This window comes from Neurospora tetraspora (assembly GCF_033439725.1).
Source record: "Neurospora tetraspora strain CBS 560.94 chromosome Unknown B0H65scaffold_10, whole genome shotgun sequence".
Lineage (NCBI taxonomy): Eukaryota > Fungi > Ascomycota > Sordariomycetes > Sordariales > Sordariaceae > Neurospora > Neurospora tetraspora.
This window is the reverse complement of record NW_026944392.1, coordinates 771,643-795,568: the sequence shown is the minus strand read 5'-3', so window position 1 is coordinate 795,568 and position 23,926 is coordinate 771,643. Positions and strand designations below refer to the sequence as shown.

General features: G+C 47.0%; 6 protein-coding genes across 6 annotated transcripts; 2 read left to right on the top strand and 4 right to left on the bottom strand.

Annotated features, from left to right (window-relative positions):
* Positions 1-437: 437 nt before the first annotated feature.
* Positions 438-2,036, bottom strand: B0H65DRAFT_436780 (nucleotide-diphospho-sugar transferase; the record flags this gene model as incomplete). The annotated part of the gene is made up of 1 exon (XM_062825259.1): positions 438-2,036. One exon carries the CDS (start codon positions 2,034-2,036, stop codon positions 438-440), a length of 1,599 nt encoding a protein of 532 aa, XP_062676847.1.
* Positions 2,037-3,948: 1,912 nt separating this feature from the next.
* On the top strand, positions 3,949-5,771 carry B0H65DRAFT_78104 (acyltransferase family-domain-containing protein). Its single transcript, XM_062831410.1, has one exon. The coding sequence runs from the start codon at positions 4,048-4,050 to the stop codon at positions 5,566-5,568; it is 1,521 nt and encodes a 506-aa protein (XP_062676846.1). The 5' UTR covers positions 3,949-4,047; the 3' UTR covers positions 5,569-5,771.
* Positions 5,772-11,719: 5,948 nt separating this feature from the next.
* Positions 11,720-14,635, top strand: B0H65DRAFT_566166 (uncharacterized protein). Its single transcript, XM_062830313.1, has one exon. It carries the CDS (start codon positions 12,191-12,193, stop codon positions 14,396-14,398), a length of 2,208 nt encoding a protein of 735 aa, XP_062676845.1. The 5' UTR covers positions 11,720-12,190; the 3' UTR covers positions 14,399-14,635.
* Positions 14,636-15,975: 1,340 nt separating this feature from the next.
* On the bottom strand, positions 15,976-16,855 carry B0H65DRAFT_78062 (uncharacterized protein). The gene is made up of 2 exons (XM_062831408.1): positions 16,498-16,855; positions 15,976-16,397 (listed from the first exon to the last, which is right to left on the bottom strand). Exons 1-2 carry the CDS (start codon positions 16,817-16,819, stop codon positions 16,075-16,077), a joined length of 645 nt encoding a protein of 214 aa, XP_062676844.1. The 5' UTR covers positions 16,820-16,855; the 3' UTR covers positions 15,976-16,074.
* Positions 16,856-20,579: 3,724 nt separating this feature from the next.
* B0H65DRAFT_78034 (uncharacterized protein) lies at positions 20,580-21,296 on the bottom strand. The gene has a single exon (XM_062831406.1). It carries the CDS (start codon positions 21,149-21,151, stop codon positions 20,708-20,710), a length of 444 nt encoding a protein of 147 aa, XP_062676843.1. The 5' UTR covers positions 21,152-21,296; the 3' UTR covers positions 20,580-20,707.
* Positions 21,274-23,098, bottom strand: B0H65DRAFT_78039 (uncharacterized protein). Its single transcript, XM_062831407.1, has one exon. It carries the CDS (start codon positions 22,848-22,850, stop codon positions 21,396-21,398), a length of 1,455 nt encoding a protein of 484 aa, XP_062676842.1. The 5' UTR covers positions 22,851-23,098; the 3' UTR covers positions 21,274-21,395.
* Positions 23,099-23,926: the final 828 nt, after the last annotated feature.

The following is a 23,926-nucleotide window of genomic DNA, read 5'->3' as shown; positions in this document are numbered from 1 at the left end:
GGGAAGAAACGCAGAGAGAAATCAAATGTAGCAAGCAACAAGCGAACAGCAAAGGGTGTGACAAAATCATGCTTCATACCGTATAGACTCGGGCCATTCGTTTTTAGCTAACAGGGCCTAACTGACAGAATTTATATATTAGGTGCCTTAGGGGTTGGGTTGTGGAAGAGATTCGAGCAGTCTGCAATGCTAGAGGTGCCTCAAGTGTACTGATTATGCCTGATTTCCCTGGAACCTAAAAACGAACGGCCCGAGTTCATACGGTACTTCATACAGCTACATACCGCATTCAGTTCCTCCCATTGCGTGCATCCGCACACCATCGTACACACCATTCGTACAGGCGATGAAAGTATTTACCAGAAACCAAAGTAAAAGCAAACCCAAAACACCATAACATGCAACCATATCCACTTGATCCCATCAACATCACTCCGTCACAGCCCGCCAAAAGGCCCCTGAGCAGGCGCCGGCTCCCCAAACACCGGCTGCTGCCCATTCTGCTCCTTTCGCTTCTCCTCACCATCCGCCTGGTGCTGCTCCTTCTCCTGCGGCTTCTTCTCCTGCCCCGGCACCGGCCGTCCCCCAAACATAATCAAGCCCTCGCCCTCTTTCTTCTCGTCACTACCGGCCTGCTCCGGATGCAGCGGCTTCAGCGCCTGATCCTCGACCCTCATCCTCTCTTTCATCTCCCGTTCCAACTCATCCCGTCTCTTCTGCTCCTCCTCCGCCTTCCTCACCGCCTCGCCAAATTGCTCCAGCCTGATCGCCTGCTCCTGTTCCTTCAGTTGCTGCTCGCGCTGTTTTTCGAGTTCTATCCTCCTCAACTCCTTGATTTTATTTTGTTCTTCAATGGAAAGAGACTTGTAAGCTTCGACGTCGTGATCCCACTTCTGCACGCAGGCCAAGTCCCAATTACATCTCTCGACCTCGCCGTACACGGGGTGTGCGTAGCGCGGGTGTTTGGAGGGCCAGTTGCTGGCGTGGTAGTGGTGTTTGACGAGCGCGCCGCGGGCGTTGTGGTTACCCGAGTCGGAGTGCCCCTGGCCGGCGGCGAAGGCTTCGACGTCTAAGACCAAGACGCGGGAAACGACTTTGGATTCGTCCATGGCGTGGAAATTGTCCCAGGTTATTTCCTTTTGGCCTTGAGGAGAGATGCGGTTCATTTCTTTCAGCAAAGCGATGGTGAATGCCGACGGCCCGGTGCCGGAGATGACTTCGTCAAAGTCGAGTTGGAGTTCCGAGAGGTGGACTTGTTGTTTTGCAGCGAGGGAGTTGAGCCAGGTCATGATGTTTTCGACTAGGTTCAGCATTACGGGCAAACGAGGCTTGCACGTGAATGTCCATTGGCAGAAGGACATGCATTTGCTGCCCAAGATTGGGTGGTCTTTGAATTCGGGCTGGTCGATCTCGATGCCGACTACCATGTCGATTTCGGAGAGCGAGTCCCAGTAGCGTTCGGGCACGAAACGCTTGATGGGCCGGAGATCCTCGACGTCGATGTCGGCGTAGACGCCGCCTTCGGCGTACATGATGAGGTACCGGAGCAAGTCGGCTTTGATGATGGAGATGTTGACGGCGCGGTAGAAGTCGATGATGTCCGGGCGGTTGATCCCCTGGGGACCGTATTGCTCTTCCACGTAGACCATGTCGTTGTTATCCGTCAAAACCTCGTAGCGGTAGCCTGGGTTTTTGGTGGTCCAGGTCTTGGCGGTGTCGAGGTCGCGCGTGGCCATGTTGTAGGGGTCGACCTTCCAGGATTGCCAGATCTTCTTGGGGAAGCCATGGACGTCGGCTTGTTGCCCGTTGAGGGCTTTCTGTGTGGTTTGGTGGCTTATTATGCTGCTGGCGGATGGGGATAATGTGAAGACGTGGGCGTTGAGCATGAAGAAGAAGAGGACGACGATGACGGCGTAGAGGGGGAGGGACCGCCGAAGCTGTGTTGGGATCCGGTTCCTAAAGGCCCCCGTCCCCGTCTCGGACATCTTCCTCCACTTGACAGGTATACCGCCCAGACTGGGCGACAAGGGGGACATTGGAGATAATGGTGGAGAGCTCATGACCGCAGGTTATAATAATCTGTGTCTGAGGGTATGACCTGTCGTGTATGTGGAATGCCCCGTATCCGTGGATGAATGAAGTTTGGGACACGGGTGGAGAGAATAGGAAGCAAGGAAGAAGAAGGAAAACAAAACAAATCAAGTCATAAGAGGGATGAGGGATGGGGAAGGACTGGGCATATCAAATGTTTTGGGTGGCCAGGTCCGTTCAGGGCGACAGGGGAGGAGAAGATGGTGAGGATCAACCCGGATAATCCGACTATGCCGTGTTCATTTCCAACCCGGGGACTGGGTGGGGCCCCGCATCGGAGCTGAGAGAGGAGGCCATACCGCGACAGGTGAGGGCATTCCGGGCCTCTTCCTGCCGCTCGCCAACTTGGGGCTTTTTTGCTCATACGGCAGATAGCTCACGTATTCCACTCCACGATCACTTGATTAAACCCTGTTTTTTTTTTTTTTACTCTCTCACAGGCAACAAAAAAAATCAGACAAAATCCTTCCATGGTTCTTCCTTGACTGCTTGGTATAGAAGAGAAGACAACCTGGGCGGCTGGGCCAGACGAATGACAAAGGAGTCAGACAGTCCTTGTCTCCGACGACCAGCCTGGCCTCCACAAATGTGCCATCGGAGGTTGCTTCTGAATTCAGGAACGATCAGGAACGACTTGGCAGCGATCGTCAGTGGGCAATGGAGTCATCTCCCCGTGTTGGGTTCTTCAATCCCCCCAGGCGAGAGACGATCTCGGCAGAAAGCGATAGGTGTGAGCGTGAAGGAAGATTGAAGCTGCAGGCGGGAATGATACCCAGCCAATTGAAGCAACTGATTGGCTGGACCCGGTGTTAGAGGGTAACATCAGCGTAAACATATGCCGGAGCTAAATCACAAGCTTTTTCAGCTGTTTTTTTTTTCTTTCGTTCCCCTTTCTATCACCCGCCCGGCTATGGCGGCCGGCCAGACGCTGGTGTTAAACGAGACCATGGAAAAAGCCGCCATCTTGCTTTTGCTTTTCGTTTTCGTGCCCCAGGTCGGGTGGTGTCGCCAGCGCCGGAGTAAATCCCGGTACACCTCTGCATGGATATACCCCCAAAAGTCCTCATTTCCCCCGCATATAACCCTGGCGTCCCCTGGTCTGGTCTCCATCCCGGCCCATCTCCGTTCTCCATCTTGCAAGCGAGGACGGGAACTTGTTGAGACGACGAACAACCCGCACTTCTCCAGATTTGAAGGCCTTCGCCTCCGCTTTGCTGTCCACTTGATCCGCGCTTCCCCCGCACAGCGTATCCCGACGTGCACTGATCAGTTCCCTCTTGGGCCATCTTGGACGGAGGAGAGAAGAGTGTGACGACGACAGCAACAAGAGTTTGTGATTGACAAACGCCAACCTCGGAGGAATTGACCTTTGCATGAGGTCTTGCTTGGTGGTGTGCACCTTTTTCAAAAGTTGTGGTGGTGAAGCATATCAAGTTGGGGGTGCCATGTTGTGAACCGAGGAAGTTTGCATCTTGTTCTGCTTGGAACTTGTGATGTTGAAAAGGAGAGGAATTTGCCGACGGAAGAACTTGTCACTTTTCACATGAATTCAATTGTTCAGCCAAGAACTGGAGAAGCAAGCCACACACACCCGCCACAAACAACCCTCCTCCTCAGCCCGCCAAGCAGAACACCAGCCACACAGCACCGAATTCGGACATCGAAACAAATTCCATTCGCCGGCTTCCATTTCTTAGCGGCCACTTTCCCCACTAAAGGCAACCCTTCAGTGGATCAACCATCGCGACAGGTGCTTTAACCCTCTGTAACGGCACGCCTTCAGTGGGCTTGGCAGGGGTGATCAACTTCGGCGAGAATTCCACTCTCGTCCCGTCATTTGTTGACTTTGCGCATTACATCCCCCCTCCAAGCCACCCACCAACCAGACCAACCACAACCTCAGCTCGAGGTTTGTACGCGGCTTGGGTTCAGCTCCAGTCGCGTTCTTCCGTGTCCATGCCTAGCGATCTCGACCACGACCTCCTCGGTACCTCCCTCGACCCCGAAAAGTGGCATGACAACCGGAACTCGTGTAGCTTCCCTCTTCTCCGGAAGCCCATCATCGCCATCATGACCGCCCTTACGATCCCCTCCTCGATGGCCTCAAGCCTCGTCAATCGCCTTACAAACCTCTTTGCGATGCCCAACTTCGATGCCCCCGAAAAGCTGCGACCAACCGCTTACCTCGACGGCCTGCGTGGCTTCGCTGCCTTCCTCGTCTACTGGCACCACCACGAGCTGTGGTCGCATGGCCTGATGCGCGACGCCATCTTCGAAAGAGGCTACGGCTTCGATGGCCAACATTACTTCAGCGCCCTTCCCTTTGTGCGCAACTTCTTTGGCGGCGGTCACTATGCCGTCGCGACCTTCTTCGTCATCTCGGGCTACGTCCTCTCCGTCAAGCCCATGCGCCTGATCCACGCCGGCGAACAAGAGAAACTGGCCGATAACCTTGCGTCTGCCTTATTCCGACGATGGCTGCGTCTCTTCATGCCTCTGATCGCGACCACTTTCCTATTCATGACCTCGTGGCATGCCTTCGGCATCTGGGTCGACTCGGCAAAACCGCAGTCCAACTACCACGACGAGTTCTGGTGGTGGTACGCAGAAGTCAAGAATTTCAGCTTCATCTATCACCTCGGCGGCGAGCCCTGGCTGAGCTACAACTTCCATCTGTGGTCTATCCCTGTGGAATTCAAGGGATCCATGGTCATCTACACCAGCCTGCTAGCCTTTTCGCGATGCACGAGGAAGGCTAGACTATGGTGCCAGGTGTTCCTGATCTTCTACTTTGTCTACATCGTCGACGGAACTCACTACGCCCTCTTCAGTGCCGGCATGCTTCTCAACGATCTGGACTTGTTGGCTATCAAGGATGAGCTGCCCAACTTCCTCACTCAGCTCGAGCCATACAGCAAGCACATCTTCTACTCCCTCTTTGTAGTCAGCTTCTACCTCGGAGGCGTGCCCGTTCACACCAAGGACATCAACGATCTGGCCAAGACTCCCGGGTGGTACTACCTGTCCTTCCTCAAGCCGCAGGCTGTCTACGACTACAAGTGGTTCTACTTGTTTTGGGCTGGTGTCTTCTTGGTGGTCTCGGTTCCACGCATCCCCTGGCTCAAGCGATTCTTCGAGACGCGCTTCTGCCAGTACTTGGGTCGCATCTCCTTTGCGCTTTACCTGGTCCATGGTCCTATTCTTTGGACCATTGGCGACAGACTCTACACGGCTGTTGGTTGGGGAAGGGAGCCTCAACTTACCATGCTGGCCAACTGGGTCAACAAGTTCCCCTTGCCCATGGCTGGACCCTTTGGTCTTGAGATGGCCTTCTTGCTGCCGCATATCATCCTCTTGCCATTGACCTTGTACGTCGCCGAGATCTCGACGAGGCTCTTTGACGAGCCCAGCGTTACCTTTCCCAACTGGCTCTACAAGCAGGTGTTGGGAAGTGGACAGCCTACTAGGTTACCTTGAATTGCACATGTACGATATGATCAGGACATGGGAGGAGTTTAGGATTTGATACCAGTCGTACATCTAGACAGCGACCACAATAATGGATTGGATAGTCACACGATTTCGTTGTAAACAAAACCAGGCAACACCGGTACCGGAGGCCGTCTCACAAGTCCAAATCCAGTGCCCGTGAAATACGAGCTGCACAGACAGATGCTCGACATCACCATTTCCAGACTCCAAGTTTCGTTCTCGTCATCACAAGTCCAATACGACCATAGCGTCGCACCCCAACCCCGACCCCTGGTCCCAGTGACGTCGATCGCATGCAGGAGTTAGCAAATCACAAAGAAGCTATTCCCACTTAGACCACCAACAGACGGAGGAACTTCCGGACGAGGCTAGTCAGATCATCAAGGTGCGGTTCAACTGTCGTGCAACACCAACCCTCTTTTTCTTCCTCGGGCAACCAGCTCGGCATTTTCTGTTGTCCAAGGCATATGACACGGTCCCCCACGAAGACGAAATTTTGGTGGTCCTCGCCATCGAGATGGCGAATACCTTATCATTTTTCTTTTTTTGTCTGGTTCTGTTCCTGACAGATGCCGAGGAACGTCGTTGTCGACACGTGCTGCTGTTGAAGATCGTACCTGTATATACCACTTAGTGTACACTACACTCATGGACAAGTCACTGTCAGACGGCAAACGAACAGACTCCCCCCCAAAGATCACCACCACCGCCACTGAAGGACCACTACTCGTCAGGTCTACAAAACCGACCGTCTGACTAGTGGCGGGCCAACTAGTCAGGGTCATTGATTCGTACACGTTCATTAATTCGTACCTGAAACAGGGGGTACTTCCCCCACCCGCCAATCTGCTAGCAAATCAATGTAGATCTGTTCAATTGCATATTTTTTTAATTATAATAAGCTAATTTCAGCTCAATTCCCCGCACTGCCCAACACACTGAATGTGCACCACCCGTTTATACTCCTAAATCCCCCTTTTATATTCGATTTATTTTAATCCGCTATTACATTAATATTATCAATTATTATATCTATCTTTACGTACAATTAATCTTAATCGATTATAAACCCTATTAAGTGCCTAGTTTCGCTATCCCCTTTACTATACCTCCTCTAAACCGTAGATCTGCTAGCGGTTCTTTACGCTCTAAAACAAGGCCTAGCGAAATACCTTCTAATATAGAGGATATTATAGAAAATACATAGATATTTCTCCTATGAGAGGGGAGAGTTTAGACGGCCGTAAAGGTATTTTAAAAGGGGGGTTTTAAAATTATAGTAAATGCAATAAAAGCATTTCAAACTCCATACAAACAAATTGTCAATCGCTATAAGAGAATATATTGAAAGGTAAATAATAGGAGTAATAATATATTATTAATTAAAGAAGAGGATTTAGCTGTATAGGCTTAAGTGAACGTATAGATATTAGTCGGTTAGTGCTATTATTATTTATATCTTAATTAAACTAACTAGTAATATTAAATATTAAAATTATGGTAGGAAGGCTTGCTTCTATAGTTACTACGCTCATTAAATTTAATTGCGACTATAGTAATAATAAGGCTATTCCCTATATTTTTATTTAATAGGTATGATGATATTTATAGCAAAGAGCATTTTATAATATATATATTAAATCTATAGCATAAGTTTATAAGGCTTTATAGACCCGGATAGATATTGAGAAAGTCTTTTACTTCTTTAATAATACTATTACTAGGTACAAGGTTAAACGAAATAACGTTTGGAACGATAATAAATTTAGCTTTCGTATTAGTATATTAAATAAGGCATATTATATATAGATTTACTCTAAGATAATAGAAGTATAGTCTATTAATCCTAATTAGAGAGTTCTTATTATTGTCTTCGAGTCTATTTTTGCATTTAGTCGAACCATACCTCCCTTCGTCCTATTTCCTAGTATTAATATTATATACAAACATATCAATAACTCCTTCAATAATGGGATAATTATTATAACTTCTTTTCGAAGTTATATAAATAATTAATATATTTTAGATTAATTAAAATATTAGGAAGAGAATTTACAACCTTTTAATAAGGAAGAAAGGCGAGTTTTAGTATTGGATAACTATAGTAATTACTATACGTACGAATTTCATAAGTAATGTAAATGAAATAATATTATATTTTTTCTCCTACCCCTTTATTTAATATACTTCTTTTAACCTTTCAACGTCGGTATATTTTAAATTTATAAAAACTTTTATTAAATTAATGTACGTAAGAGGATAGTATTTAATAATGTTAATTATAATAAGTTAAATTTTTTCAATAGTTTTAAGTAAGTTCGTAAGAAGGTATTTAAGAAAAAGAATATATAATTTATTTAGAAGCGTACTGGCTTATAGCTATTTAACCTTGACCTAATCCTTTCGAACCTTCGTAATCTGTTAACCTTATTAATAAATAAAGAGTATATTAAGTAAAGGCGAAAGTATATTATTCGTTTTACCAAGTAAGGAATTATTAATTTCAGTTTAAATAATAAAAGACCGCGGCTTCATATATTAGGAAAGCCCTCCAATAGTGCCGCCATACTAAATAATCCCCCTATTATAGCCAATATCCCTATAACAAGGGAGTTCCCTACTATACTATCTATGCCAAAGGGAAGAGGCCGTACTATACCTATAATAAATTGGAGTAATATAGTTATATTAGTACTTAACCTCCCTTCTATTAAAGAGTATAGCAAGTATATTAAATAAAGGCTTTCATTTGTAATTAAGAGAAATTGCGCTATATTACTAACGGTTGTATACGTACTATTTAAGCGAAATAAGGCTAGTAATACCCTCAATTTAGTAGTTATAAAAGAGGTTAAATTTAAATATAAACGGAAAGAGGAAGTAGTCTAGGAAGTATTACATAATTAGTATAATACTAATTATTTACTACGTTGTAGCGGTATAATTATTATTAGTAATAGCTATCTTTATATTGCAATAGATGAATATTAGCGTATTATTCTTACTAAGAAAGAAGACGAGCGTATTTATAATTACGAGCTTTAATAAGAATAAATTGCATTAAGAGGATGGGTTAGTGGGTATCACGAGTCTACTGGGTATATACGGCAATAGGGGTGGAATAGAGCTTAAAGTTATTAATAAAGGGGAAGAAAAGGTCCTACAAGCCCGGCTAGGCTAGAAAAACACCTATATACTAAAAGCTTGACCAATTAGGAGGCAAATAAAGAAACAGGTCTACAAGCCCTATCAAAAATCCATAATTCTAATTAACAATTAGGTTTGACCTCTAAGCGCCAACCCCTTATATTACCCCCCAACTCCCCCTCACGCACAAAAACAACAATAAAAATTATCATATATAAAAGAAGATCTCTAGAATCTAATAAACGGCCTCTTATCTATACCGTAAAGCCTCTATTAAATACTCTTAAATTAAATACCCTGAATAATTAAAATAAAATAATAAAATAATGTAAATAATTAAACTTCTACAGCCAACGTAAAATCTACACGTATATTGTACACCTATTATAAAAATTAAACCTTTAAAAACTATTAACTTTACTACCTATATTATACGTATATGTAATTAAACTACTATATATAGCCTAATCCTATCCATCCGTATAAACCTTCGTCCTATCTATTCTACTTAGAGCGTTACTAATAATTATACTATCTGGTCAATAATTTATAACCTCCTTAAATAAATAACGAAACTTTAATAGAAAAATTTGATATAATTTCTATTATTTATACTTATAAAATAATAATTAGATAACTTCTCCTCGTAATAATTATAATTATATACTATAGCTTATTATAAGCTTATCTTAATTATGATAAAAATTGTTAATTCAATTTAAGGAATCCATAAAGCCGGGTTTAGGTTAGCCGGCCCCCTTAACGAATAATATACTATATATATTATTTAACCCTTTCTTAACTATAATATTTCCGGGCTAATTTTTAACCTCTTTAAGCGGATTCTATTAATAATTATTGTAAATTTTATTATTATTAAAATCCTCAACCGATTTAATAAATATACTATATAGCTATATAACGGCTTTACCCTTACCTTTATTTTTGTTTATAAAATATTCCTTTACCTAATACGTTTAAAAATTATAACCTATATAGTAATTCTTTTTTTTATTAAAATTATTATTATTTAAAAATAATCCTAAAGTTGGAGCTAGAAATTCTAAATAAACTACCACATCTTACAATCCTAAATACCTTTATAGCGCTAATTTACATAGGATCCCCGGCATCCATAATATACCCAAAATAATTATTACTATTTAAACGTCGGAAATATTCTTATAAAACTTCGAAGCCCTTTAAAACGTCTATTTTTTCCTTTAACCTTATTCGCCACTCTTTATGTAAATTACTTATAAGAAAAATCTACTTTTAATTATCTATTTAATTATTCGAAGTTCAATGGAGAATTTTATTAAAACAGAAGAGGAATATTTTAATTATTTCGTTTTAAGTTTATAAAGTTTCGTAGAATTCTTAAGCTATATATTTATTGGAATTCGTTTCGCCGTAGGATTAATCGAATTTCTATAATAACTTCGCTAGTAAACGGTTCGTCAGCTATTAACTAAAAGAAAAAAGAGTCTTTTACATAAAGAATAAAAGGCTAGAATAAAAATAATAAAATTGGGCCTCTAAATGACTAATAATTAGATTATTAATATATAATTTTATTTCGACAGTATAGAGTTGAGTATCGAAATTTGAACTGTCCCTAAAAAATTTAATTAAGTAAAGAAAGATTAACTTAAGCTAATAAGGAAAAGCTACAATGAGGGGAATAATTAAAAACTAAGAAACTTTAAATTCAACTATTTAGTCGATTAAGGATTAAATAGCTATAGTAAATTATTATTGCCTTTCGCTAGCAGTCTAGGCCTAAGGGATGGAAACTATAGTAGAACAAAGAAAACGAAAAAATTGAACACAGCAAAGAAATCGTACAAACGGTCGTAACTCTCCTATATAAACGAATGAAAAAATTTAAAGGGTATTAAGAAAGAAGGTTAATAATATATTACGGGCCTACTAAGTATATACAGTAATAGGGGTGGAATAAAGCTTGAAATTATTAATAAAGGGGAAGAAGAGGTCCTATAAGCCCGGCTGGGCTAGAAGGACACCTATGTATTGGAAGCCTGGCCAATTGAAGAGCAGGTAAGTAAGCGGGTCTATAGGCCTTGTCAAAGGTCCATAGCTCTGGCTTGCAGCCAGGCTCGACAGCGGGTTTATTACTACCTAAAAGACGTAGATTATTAATAAGAGGTTACAGTTACATATACTCTAAACTTTTAGAAAGGACATCTAGGAGTATACGAAATTATACATTACGCGGCTTACTAATACGGATTAGCTAATTAATAAATACTATAAGGAGAGAATTAACCGCTCGTATTACTTTTAATTTAAAAGGTAAAAAACTATCAATAAGGAGGTTAAGCGGTTAGGGGGTAGAAGGACCGCAAATAATATAACTTTACCCTTATATTAGCAACCTCCTAGTAATTCCCCTAAACTACGTACTCTATAAGTATTTAATAAAATAAGGAAAAAGGTTGTAAATAAAGCTATTATAATATAATTAATTAGTAAGTAAGCGGGTATTACCCCTATTGTAAAGGATGAATTAAAGTTTAAGGATGCTGAAATTTTTAAAGATAATAAACCGATAAATATATAGAAAGATCTAGACTAGTGGCACCCTAACGATAGATAATAGGTATAAATAAACTAAGAAGATTAAGAGTATAAGGATTATAAGAAGTATAACAATAAGGAGGATAAGGATAATATTAATAAAACTATTCCTAATAATAACGATGATAATAAGGGGGGGAAGGAGGAAGGATATATGGATTTTGACTGTGAGGAGGTTAATATTATAAGGTAATGTATGTTAAAATGAGTGTGTAATAATGGCTATGTAAAATAATAATATTTCACTTTTACGTGTATATGCTAGCTGTCGAAGCGATATTGTATGCGACTAGAAAATATAGATATATTACTAAAAAAAATTATTGGCTCCGGATGAGCGACTTTTATTTGCTAGTAAAATGGCGGGTGGGGGATGTACCCCGCTCGGTACGAATCAATGAACGTGTACGAATTAATGACCCTGACTAGATGGCCCGCCACTAGTCAGACGGTCGGTTTTGTAGACCTGACGAGTAGTGTAGACCACCTCACCAGCCTCCTCTCCATACTTCCCTCGAGGCTCCACAGATTCTCATGAAAAGAGCAACGTTCAACCAAGCTTTTGCCAACCCCCGCTTGATCTGCACGTCCACCTGGGGCACGCTGGGGAAGAAAGCAGGGTCTCCGCGTGCAGCAGAGTTGGGGGAAACAGACAGGAACCGACCTCCAATCCCCAACGGGTAGTCAACACTTGGCATGTCGTTGTCATTATCAGCAGTGTTATCGTGATTCGAGCATTCTGGCTCGGCTTGTAGTCTCAGTTTCACCTTTGTTGACATTTGAGGCTTTTCATCGTACAGTCCATTGTCACATATCCATTGGAAGACGGAAAAAAAAACACCAAATCACAACCATCACAATGCTCGTCAGGGACCTGAGGCGTCTCCGCCTCATCATCGGTCCCTTCCTCTGCTTCTTCTTCATCACCCTCGCCATCTGGGGGTTCCCTTCTCTAGCCGGGACCGGGACCGGGACAAAAGTAACCTCCATCCTCAACGACACTTTTGGTTCCGACGGCAGCGGCTCATCAAGGAACCAAGTGCCCTACCACGGCGGCGGCAGCAGTTCCTCATCAAAAGATGCCTCCAAGTCCTCCTCCCCGTCGGCAGCAAACGGCGGCATCGCCCCGAGCCTCAAAGAAGGAACACACCAAACAATCTCCTCAGTCTCCACCGCCAACGGCTCCTACTTCCGCATCCAATTCGCCGAAAACACACCCGCTTTCAATCCGAACATTATCCCCCATCCTACTCGTCCGGGAGTGTACATCGTGGCGGCTCAAAAATGGCATCGGCCTCGAAAACCATCCCCTGACTCTCCTGACACCAATGAAACTACCGGGAAAATGAAGTTTCAGCACGTAACAATGCAATCAGCACTGCACTGTCTCGCCTCCTTCCACCCCAAAACCAACGTCCTCTCCTGTCTACCGCAGTCTCCTCCCCTACCGCTGCCGATAGCAGCAACACCAGGAAATAATTGCGTCGGTCCCCTCTTGGGGGTACTATCATTCAACGTCGGCCCGCACGATGCTCGCGTTTTCTACGGCGGGGATGGCAAGCCGTACACGATTTTCGGAAGCAATTCGCAGTTTACCTGCTTCGGCATGTGGATGCAGGATTTCAGGGTGTTGGTGGAGTGGTGGGGGGTGGAGGTGGAGGCATTTGGAGCGGGGGAGGGGTGGAGGGTTGCGGGGGAATTGCAGAGGCCTATGATCATAGGGACGAGTGATGGTGATGGGAAGGGAACGGGAGCGGGAGAGGGAGCGGGGGTGAAGGGCAACGGGGAGTTGAGGGCGGCTGGTGAGGATAAGGGGCTCGAGGAGAAGGATGAGGAGAAGCCAAAGATTGCGCCGGAGGGATGGGGAGAGGTGGAGAAGAATTGGTTTGTCTTTTGGGCTCCTCCTCCCCTCAGCTCTGGCTCTTCCGACTCCGACTCCGACTCCTCCCCAGAATCCTCCCATCACAAACCCCAAGTTCAACAACCCCAAGTTCAACAACCCCAAACCTACATCCACTACGACTTCTTCCCCCACCGCTCCTTCGCCCTCCTCCACGACGACGGTTCCGCCACCGCCATTGCCTCTTCTTCCATCTCCGCTGCCGCCGACGAGAAATGCCTCTCCCATTTCTTACCTCCTCTCCCCCCCGACGAGCCAGTCTCAATCCACCAATCCACCAACAGCCTCCGTCTAACTCTCTGCAACCGCTCCGATCCTTTATGCGTGGTGACGGAGGAAAACACGTTCACCCTGACGATTATTCAATACAAGCGGTTTTACCACTTCCATTCGGAGTATGAGCCTTATGTGGTTTTGTTTAGTCAGAAGGCGCCGGGGTTTGAAGTGTTTGGTATTTCGCGAAAGCCGCTTTGGATCGAGGGGCGGAAGCGATGGGCGGCGGGTCAGTGGAAGGGCGAGGAAGGGACTAGGGGGGAGGGACAGGAAGGACAGGACGGACAAGAAAGAACGGAGATGTTTTATGTGACCAGCGTCAATTGGCGCGACTACCACAGAGACGAGGATGGGGCGGGGTATCATGGTTATCTGGATGATGTTCTTATCATCGAGTTTGGCGTTGAGGATAAGGAGTCGGGGGGCATTGATGTGTTGGCTGGGGAGTTGGCGAAGGGGATCGGCCTTTGCTCGGAGGTTGTGGGCAAGGATGACGACTCGAAGACGACGGTTTCGGTGTCGGGTGGTGAGAAGCAAGTTGATACCGTTGAATATGGAGTCTCCTCGCCTGCGAACGATGCGTTGGTACCGAATCTTGGATTGGGACCGCAAGGGGAGAACGGTCCTCCGTCGCCACCGCAGGAGCCACAGCAGCCGTTGGATTTGACCGGGTCTGATGGATTCCCGGCTCAGGACATCCCACAGGACATCCCTGCTGACTTTCCAGCCGATTTCCCGAAAGATTTCCCCGCTGCTGATCCGGCTCCGGCTCCGGAAGCGGTGCAAGCTGATTTCGGCTTGGGACCGGGAGTGCAACTGGACACTCCACCTGCACAACCTCAGGCCGGGTCGCTCCTGAAGAAGAGACGGCGGAGGATGACGAACGAAATCTGATCGGACACACGATACGGATTGCGCCTCAATCATGTCGGGTCCCAGATGGTCGGGATTGCGGCGTTGACCGTTGACCGTTGACCGTTCCTGCCACAGACGGCGAAACACACAGATCGCAATCGCTCAGTCGGGAAGGAGCATCCGGGACAAGACATTACCGGCGCCGAAAAAAGCTACCATCCCGAGACGACGGACACAGAAACAGCAGACACAAACATTTCTTTTGGCAATCGCGATGGAATGACACACCGCGTTCACCTGGCCGTTCACTTGAGCTGCACAACATCACACCTTGACCATTACACCATTACACCCACACCTTTCTGCACCACACTTCCACACCATCGGTCCACGCCACCACCATCAGCCGGGCGTCTTCTCCGCACCGGAATCAAAACTTTCACACCACCACCATAACCACCACACCAACACTACCGCACCAACATTATCTGAAGGGAAAGGTGGTGTAGGACATGGGCGGCCTTCAGCCAGCCTTGTCCCTCTTCTTCGCGCAACATGGCACTCGCGCAGTTGCAGTCGCACACTTTACCCAACCCTCTTACACGGCGCGCAACCACACAATGGCACACAAGAGCGATACATATTACAAAGTTGGTGTTTGTACGCCTACATACGGTCTGCAGCCAGAAGCAAGGTGTGAAGAAGGTGTGTGCAGGTGAGACACCGAGCCATTGATACGGCGGACGCCTCTATCTACCACGGGACTTGGCGTTGGAAAATTCTTATCGTCAGGTGTTCAATATTTCCCTGCCGCTCATCAAGATTTCAGTTCTTCTGGATGTGGTCCGACTGTCATGATCCGTAGTATCAAGGGATGAAGAAGACATCGAAGTCTGCCGGTCCATGTCTCTCGGTTCTCGGTTTGTCCTAGTCTTCGCTTCTCCACTTCCCTTTCCTTCCTTCATCCGCGACCGAAGCCGCGCAATCCATCCAGCGTCGCCATGATCGCCGGTACCAGGCAGCGAAAATAGGATCTTTGTGTTTCGGCTTCGTTATCTCCGATGATGATGAACAGGGTGATTTCCTCGCTCCGTCAGTGGAAGGTTACTGTCATGTCAAGATGACAGTAACCAAGTCTCGGCCACCTCTTTTCGCGTCCTCCGTAGGACTCACATCTCGTCCCCCATCACGCGGTCCGGCGACACAACCCAGCTGAAAACTGCTTTCCAAGACTCGGACGCAGGAACACCCCAATCCGTTCACGCAGTGGAGAAAGATAAACGCATGTACGGCGCAGGCACATCTTACCTCTACATGTTGCTTACGCTCCACTTCCAGTTCGGCTGCGATCTGCAAGGGGCAGTCCTACGCTTACGCAGTGGTCATGGTGGTCATCCTGAGGCACACACATCTACCATGATTCTCCTCACCTCGGTGTCAGCCGTTCACCTCGTTCGAGTCATCTTTTCAACTTCTGTCTTCTCACCTGGACCGTCTGGAGACGCCGATACCTCGTAGCAGGAACTTTGTCCGAATCAACTCTGTCATCACCAGCCTCGTCATCCATCCACCACCTTTCCCACCTATCATCATGGCTTCCACAGTGACCGGTGGCACCGTCCGGTGATCCCCGGCCGTGGCTTGTGGTCTTGGCCTCGTCTTGGACTCGGAGTGTGTCATGGACACAAGGCTGGGTGGCTCGGTGCACAATTGTGTCAGCAAGTGACGTTGCTCGCTACGGTGCGGCTGAAGAACGGACTCACCACACCACTTGTGTCTGGGTGGGAATTTGGGATGGGCTTGCGGTCTTTGGTATGGTGAGTGGTGATGATCGGTCTGGGTGAGGTTAGGTGTCTGCCGTGTCGTTTTGCCCTTTCCAGCCGGGTGGGTGGGCCGTAGGGATGACGAACGCATTTGTCATCTTGTTGTTGGGATGAGTCCTCTTGAAGGACCCTAGGAAAGGGACTACTCTGGGACTCCGGCATTACACGAACGGCGAGGGCATCGAAGGACACAGTTATGTTTAGGAGTAGTGATGCTAGATGCTTGTTAGTAATCCTCCACAATACCATTTGCTATGAATCCACGGTCTGTGAGTTCCCCTATGGTAGTGCACCTTCTGTTCATAATATGCCTACCTATCTTTTCGAACTTTCGTCGCTTTCCTGGCGCTGCCTGGCTGTGTCCATTGTTGTGCAGGGTAAGTGAACATTTTAGGCCTACCGAAAAAGAATCGCAGTAGGCCAGGTGGCGCGTGCAGTGGTGACTCAGGTCCTCCCTGCGCAACTTCTTTAATACCTTATCCGCCATGTCGGCAAGAACGAAGTTGAACAATGCCATTCTCATGTCCGGTTCCTGCAAAAGGTCTCGGAAGTCAGGGCCAGGATCATTGTTCGCTTTGTTTCGTGATGCTTCTCGAACGCGTGAACTCCGGAAGATGCATCTGCATCCATTGTTCATGGCCCGCGTCAAAAAGGCTGACGGAAGGCCTCCAGCTGAACCACCAGACCACCTCGCTTCATCTCATCATCTCATCTCTTCGAAACGGCCCCCAACTTCCCACCAAATCGCTGCCTGCGCCGCCTCCTCACATCTTCTACGCCTGTATGCCTTCCGCGCCGCATCGGCGCCGACAGCGATCATGTTCTCTCCCAACGGTTGACCCTCGGCTCCTTCGCCTCGGTCGGGCTTTTTGTCGATTGTATTAGGTTGTCGATTCTTCACCTGGGGCTTGTCCGGCGACCGAAAGCAACTGGGACGGGAGCGTTCGTCCGAAAAAGGAAATGCGGCGAGCGTGTAAGTCATTGGACCTGGCTTATCTCAGCGTTCAGACCTTCCTTCTTTTCTGGGCTGTAAAAGGTACGTACCTCAACGGCTCAACCAGCTGGCAGCTGCTGCGCACGGGCCATTTTTCTAAGAACGCCCAAAAAAGAGGTCTGAGTTCTCGATGTAGAAAAAGGGCGACCCATGCCACACTCTCCATACAAATGGAAAAAGTACTTCGAAAAGAATTTGGTCATAAACCAATATAAAAATTATTAAAGGAACCAGATTTTCCTCGAACGTAGAATTTTGAATTGGCTTTCTAATAATACCATTTTCATTAAGAAGATAATTCAAAAAGAGGTTACCCTAAGACCCATCCTTAAAAACCAACCCATGCCACACTTTTGTTTCAGCTTTTTCTCCAAGGATAGGCACTAAGGAAACCACTTTTCCACGTCGCATCCTAATAAAAATGGTATCATTGGACAGAAAATGAAAAATTCTACCTTCGAGTAAAATTTGAACCATTGCATCCTCAAAGTGGTGTTGAGGGTTTGGTTCGTGGTTGAAGTACTGTAACGGGTCTGCAAGAGTAAGGCATAGCAAGCAGTCATGTAAGGTTGAAATGCTATATTTAATAAGGAAAGAAAGAGAAGACTACTAGTAGAAGGCGGGTAGTCAGAATAAGGTTTTAAGGTGTAGGCGCTAAGAGGGTATGGGCTAAGTAAATATGTGGGTCTAACTAACTAGAGGGCGCACATCCCTATCGATAAGGTAGGAACCCTATCGATAAGGTAGGATACAGCTTAGTAATAGCTAAACTTAACCCCTAGGCTCTAACCCTATAACATTACCCCCCTACTCCTCCCTAGAAGCCCCGCTACCCCTTGGAAGCTCTACTCTACTCCCTCCTAAAAAGAACGATCTACTGTACAAAGTATAAAGTAGCTGTTTATATAAAAATAACGAAATCTAGCATCAACCGCTCCCAACTAAATACCCATTTAAACGGAAAAGAATTAATAATACTAAAAAGAGTATCTACATTAAACCCCCAAATAAATACTATACGATTACCTACTTACTACCTAAGTCGGTAACGAACGCGCCCGCCGTTATTCTCACAGAACTACACCCAAAGGCTATAGGTACCAAGACTAAATTAGGGGATATATTTAAACCTTTCCTATTAGGGATCCTCTTTTACTATTAGAAATATTTATACTTAGGAAGTAGTTAGAATTAAAATTATTACCCAATACTTCGTTTCGCTCTACTTCTCCTACTAGTAGGAATTACCTTTAAATAATCCACTACACTTCTCGCTAAAAGCGGCCCCAATAATCCTTATACCTACGGAATATAATATTACCACCCTCCTACAGTTGCGTTTTATAATAGATTCTCCTAATAAAAATATATGTAGAGGGGTAGAATAAAATTAATTAAGTTCCTAACTAGTAAACTATATTTAAATAACTATAGAAGTCCTTCTTTTACGAACTTATAGACTTCCCTCCACTATAATTTTATTAAGGTTACCTTTAATAAAGTACCACTTAATCTAAGAGCTCCTCTTCTTAGCTATTATCGTCGTAACTGCCTAAGCCTCCAACTGGGCTATACTAAATTACATTTATTTAAATACTAAATTTATACTTCTATCTTCCTCTTCCTCCTTTATTGTAAATTAGGTTCAAAGCTCCTTATAACAGCGACGATAACATCCTAGAACCGTTGGCGTCCTTAACTAAAGTATACCTAACGGAAATAGAAGCGAAAAGAGAGGGGTATTACTATTGAGGATAATATACGAAAAGGTAGGCAATAAACCTATATTATAGAGGGCAAATCTATCTACGTACAAACTTAAATGCTCGAAATCTTAATACTGTTATTAAGAGGGACGGGAGTCCGGGTAGTAACGGCTAAAATTAAAGTAGATCGTAAATGAACGGGGTAGATCGAGTAAGAAGAATATCATTAGGGATCGTAAGAGCGGTAAAAATTCTTCTAACGTACCAGTAAAAGAATAGCAGCGCAAAAAACGTAGAAGAAGGGGTACTATCACTAAGGGAAATAAGAGCGACAGGGAGGACAATATTACTAAGGGAAACGAAAACAATATGGAAAGGAAACTCTTCTAGCATATAGGCGAAGCATAGAGTACTTAAAAAGAGGGTCAAATATAATATAATAGGTCTACAAGAGTAAAGCATAGCGAGTAGTCATATAAAGTTAAAATACTATATTTAATAAGGAAAGAAAGAGAAGACTACTAGTAGAAGGCAGGCAATTAGAATAAGGTTTTAAGGTGCAGGCGCCAAGAGGGCACGGGCCAGGCAAACATGTGGGTCTGGCCAACTAGAGAGCGCGCATCCCTATCGATAAGGCAGGAACCCTATCGATAAGGTAGGACACAGCTTGGCAACGGCCAAGCTTAACCCCTGGGCTCTAGCCCCATGACAAGTACCTTTTCTCGCCCCTTTTCCCTAAGGATGGGCCTCAGGGCAACCCCTTTTTGAATTATCTTCCTAATGAAAATGACACCATTGGAAAGCCAATTCAAAGTTCTACCTTCGAGGAAAGTCTGGTCATCTCAATAATTTTGCTGTTGGTTGTATCTAAGAGTATTTCTTTAGTAATTAGCTCTCGTAAAGCCGAGATTTGTAGCATGGGTTACTACTTAGACTGCGGTTTGAACTCGGACCTCTTTGGGCCATAGGCAGAGCGCTGCAGAAACAGGGTCTTTACAGGGCGTGCAGGGTCTTTGCTAGTGCAGGCGCAGGCGCGGGTGCCTGGGCGGTGCTTGCTGTTTGGAGAGCTGGGATGTGCGGGTGCAGGTCACTAACAGGAATGTGTGCAAGTTGTTACCAGATTTGTTAGTTTGTTCGGTGCTTTGGTGCGGGTACTGCCGGCTACACGCGGGGAAAACTCCGTCGGCGATCTCCTCCGCTTCTCCACTCCGTCTGCACCTCGTGGGCTTGCTTCGATGTCGTCATTGCTCAAGGAATGCGCAGCGCGATGTCAATGGTCAGCGGTTCACGAAATGCCCAACATCGATGCGCACGATGTTCGCCGCGATTCGGTCGGTTGAATCAGTCGGCCGGTCGGTTCGTCAAATCGGCTACACCCGAAAGTGGCAAAACGATGCAAGCAATGAGGCGATGAAGATGAAGATGCACATCATCCAAGACCTTTTTACCTTTCGACCACTGGCATAGAAAGGCTTTACACTTTGCTGTTCGCCAGTAAAAAGTCATCGGTGCCTGCATCGCCAGTTCTCCTTCAACCAATCTTCGACCAATGCCATTCGTTCGTCGCATTTGAGATCGTCGGTTTCCTTTTTTTCTACTTTCCGGGTACGATGTCCATCTGTTTCCTTCTAAGGAAGCGATAGTAAGCGAACGCTACCATAGCAATACAATACGATGCTTCTCGTCATAACTCAAAAGCCAAAGTAAAACGGGATACGACCTTCTCGCTCATCGTAACCACAACCTCTTAGTTTCCGGATCTTTGCGAATGGTGCGCGGCGGTGCCCTGAAATGCCGAGCTCCATAAGGCGAGCCTGCTTGCTGACTATTTCCCCATTGACGATTTGACTGTTCTTCGTACTGTGTCGTGATGCTGCATCGCGAAGTCGCAACGACGATGGGGAACCATAACTTCCCGAATGGGAGCGATTGCTGACTGCATGAGTCCGTAACGCCTGCAGGACGACAAAGTGCACTGTATACTTTTTGACGATAGGAGGCTGGGTGGCAGAGTAGGAGCCCTCACAGGGTGGTGGGGGCGGAGCGACGGGCGTAAGCACGGCGTTGTAATGGGAGGTTGAAGGTTGGAGATAAAGGTGAATGTGGGAATAGCTTCATGCTTTTGGTTGCATGTGAAGTATGGTTTCTGGGAGTCGTGTTGGGAGAGGGGAAAGGAACTGGAGAAATGGCAAGAAGTTGGGGACAAAAAGTCATAGCAAAAAAGCACGCAAAATGGGACAACGAAGTGATGCATCATTGCAAATGTCATGTTGACTAATCCTAAAATTCCCTGACAAGAGAAGAAAAGTTACTAGTTAAAGAAGCGAAAGTATGATCGTTGAAGCAATCGCAAACCCAAATCGCCATGTGAAGCCCACGATATCAAATCTTCCTAGTAATACAGTGGCACGACCTTTTGGTCATGCCGTCGAAGCGAATTTTTTGTCGATTTTCGTGTTTCCGTTCATCGTGGTCGCTCCTCACAAGCTCCTCCCGTTCCCCCCAGGTACCGCTCAATAATAGAGGTGCCGGTCACCATCCCTAACCTCTCTCACCCTATGGCTTCCATGCCGCCCAGTGCTTCCACCATTATCCCTATCGAACCTGCTCCTCAACCGATCGTAATCGATTTCGCCCATCGACCCGGTGAGAGACGAAGAGACGTTGCTCTCCCTCTCCCTGTCCCGGCTGGAAGACCCCCTGAGCCCCAAGCTCTCCACCGACCTCTTCAACTCCTCGACGGTCATGTCCACCTCGGCTCCCTTTCCCTTCTTCTCCTTGCTGCGCTCGTTGCTCTCCTCGCGGGCACCAGCGGGCTTCTTGAGAATGCCCTTGAGCTCAGGCTGGTTAGTACCCTGCTCGGTGCTCGGCTTGTTGGAGCGGCTGGCGATCTCGGCGTTCTGCTGCCTGATCTTGGACTCGACTTCATCGGCGAAGCGGACGCCGACGGACGAGGCGCGCGAGCGAGATCCTCCAGAAGCGGTTCTCGGGCGGGGTGTACGGCCGGTGTCATCGTTGCGAGAAGAGACGCTGTTCCTACGGCGGATCGAGTCCATGCCGCTGGGGCCGTTGGGGCTGGATCCGTAGCGGCCGGGGTTGGAGCTCGAGAGGGGAGGGCGAGAGGAGGTAGGGATGCCGGTGGTGGCGGTGGTGGAAACGGCATCAGAGGACTTGTGAGCGCGACGACGTCGACGGTCTTCGTCAGCGAGGTTAGTCACGATAGCATCGTAACCGCGGTCGCTCTTGGAGTGTTCGCGGTAGGGAATAGCGGGGCCACGCTTGGGGCTGGGGTCGCGCTCGTGAGGGGAGCGGCGACGAGTCTTATCCTCGTGAGGGACACCGAGGGTCTGCGTGAGCACGACGGAGGGACGTGTGTAAACATCCGACTTGTTCTTGCTGTCAGTTGGGCTGCTGCCATACTTGTAATTCGAGTAGTCGTCATTGTGTCTCGAGGAGCGCGAAGGCTCCGAGAACCGAGTGCCATGGAGGTAACCAGAGTCCCGCTTGCCCACGGGCGAAGGCTCCTTGGATTCGCGAGGTGTAGGCGGCAGATGGGCAGGCAGGTATCCACCGTACCTGGGCTCGCTTCTGCTCGACTTGTCGGGGAGCTCCTGCCAGATCTCTTTGATCTTGGGGACAGCGCAGAAGCCCTTGCTGCATAGGTGAACAGTCTCGGTGACGTCGGGCCGCGCCCCGCTGGCGTAGGTGTTGTGGCTAATCTCCTGGGTACACATCTTGTCGTTGTGCTTGGTACCAGATGAGAAGGTTTCTGAAAATGCTAGATCTCTTGGAGACGGAGGAGCAAGTTGTCCTCGGTGGGAATGCGAGTGCGAGTATCGACGATGAGGCTCAAACTCGGTGCCAAAGGTTGGTGATGGAAGAGGTGTTGGCAATGATGTTGTGTGTTTGTGGTGATGTGAGGAGTCGTAGACTATGTTCTCAATTCGTACGTCCGGGTATCGATCCATGAAGTCGATGTCAGTCGGCCGTGTCTGAGTTAAAGCTGTCCTTTGGGTACTGATGTCTCAAAGACATGGGAACATGCAACGACGGTCGTGGTTGGGTTTGGTGGTGACAACTTGTCGACGAGACGGAGTCTGATGCGGCGAGGTCACTGTAGTGTTGATGTTGTTGTTGTGTTGAGTTGTTGGATGGATCACCGGGCCTTGGCCTGATGTGTGAATCTGTTTGGAGATGTTGGTAACAGACTGTGACTGATGTGTTGATGAAGGCGATGGTGAGGTGGTGAGGATCGAGGTCGGACCAAGTGGCGGGTGGTCTGGTCTTTATAAGTGCTTCGGTGTGTGGTAAAGGTGAACCGGAGTCTCGAGAGGTGTCATCAGCTTCCAGTTCGTGTAAGTGTGTAGGTGGGCAGCCTGGGCGTGTGCCAGGCCACTCAAAGTCTCACACTGTCCGCAGTTCATGACCCATGTACGAACTGAGCGGGTGTAGCGACGAGATGCCTCATAGGCTCGCCTCGATCCACACCCCCTCCCCAGGCAGTAACTGATCATGCTTCAATGAGAATCCGGCGAATGCGACTGCCTCCAGGCCGCCAGTTGGCAAAAGAGTCACTTCTCTTTGCGAGCTGGGGGTGGAAGTGGAGGGTCGGGGGTGTGGGCAGTACGAGGTGCATCGCCCCCGTCCAATCAATAACAACACAGCCCAGAAGGGCTGAGCTACCACATCGTGGTAACTCTTGTACCCGGGCGTTCTAGCGCGGCGCGCCTTTTCTCCTCCCCAGTTTTTGCTGGGATCATTCCAGGGTTCTCCGCTCCGGTGGAAATCCCTGAAGATGGGAGAAAGAAATGTTGGATCGAAGATAAATGACGACCGCAATAGGAAAAGTGTGGACATGGGAATAGTTACACCACACTGGTGATGTATAAAGGACAGGGCGGAAGAGCCAAGAGGGAGCCCAGACCAGGACCTCGCAAGGCCCTGTGATCCCCAGTCATCTTTGGATTTTCCCAGGCTTCACCCCCACCATCACGACCCCTGGTCGTCCACCCCTCAACACCACCCTCGCTCCTCCCCGCAACCG

What these genes read in the sequence shown, in the direction of transcription:
- B0H65DRAFT_78104 (XM_062831410.1), top strand. Translation starts at nt 4,048, where the DNA reads ATGCCTAGCGATCTCGACCACGACCTCCTCGGTACCTCCCTCGACCCC.
- B0H65DRAFT_566166 (XM_062830313.1), top strand. Translation starts at nt 12,191, where the DNA reads ATGCTCGTCAGGGACCTGAGGCGTCTCCGCCTCATCATCGGTCCCTTC.
- B0H65DRAFT_78062 (XM_062831408.1), bottom strand. Translation starts at nt 16,819, where the DNA reads ATGAACAATGGATGCAGATGCATCTTCCGGAGTTCACGCGTTCGAGAA. An exon ending in ACGAAAGTTCGAAAAGATAG is followed by an intron (nt 16,398 to 16,497) that starts GTAGGCATATTA and finishes ACAAGCATCTAG; the next exon opens with CATCACTACTCCTAAACATA.
- B0H65DRAFT_78034 (XM_062831406.1), bottom strand. Translation starts at nt 21,151, where the DNA reads ATGACATTTGCAATGATGCATCACTTCGTTGTCCCATTTTGCGTGCTT.
- B0H65DRAFT_78039 (XM_062831407.1), bottom strand. Translation starts at nt 22,850, where the DNA reads ATGGATCGATACCCGGACGTACGAATTGAGAACATAGTCTACGACTCC.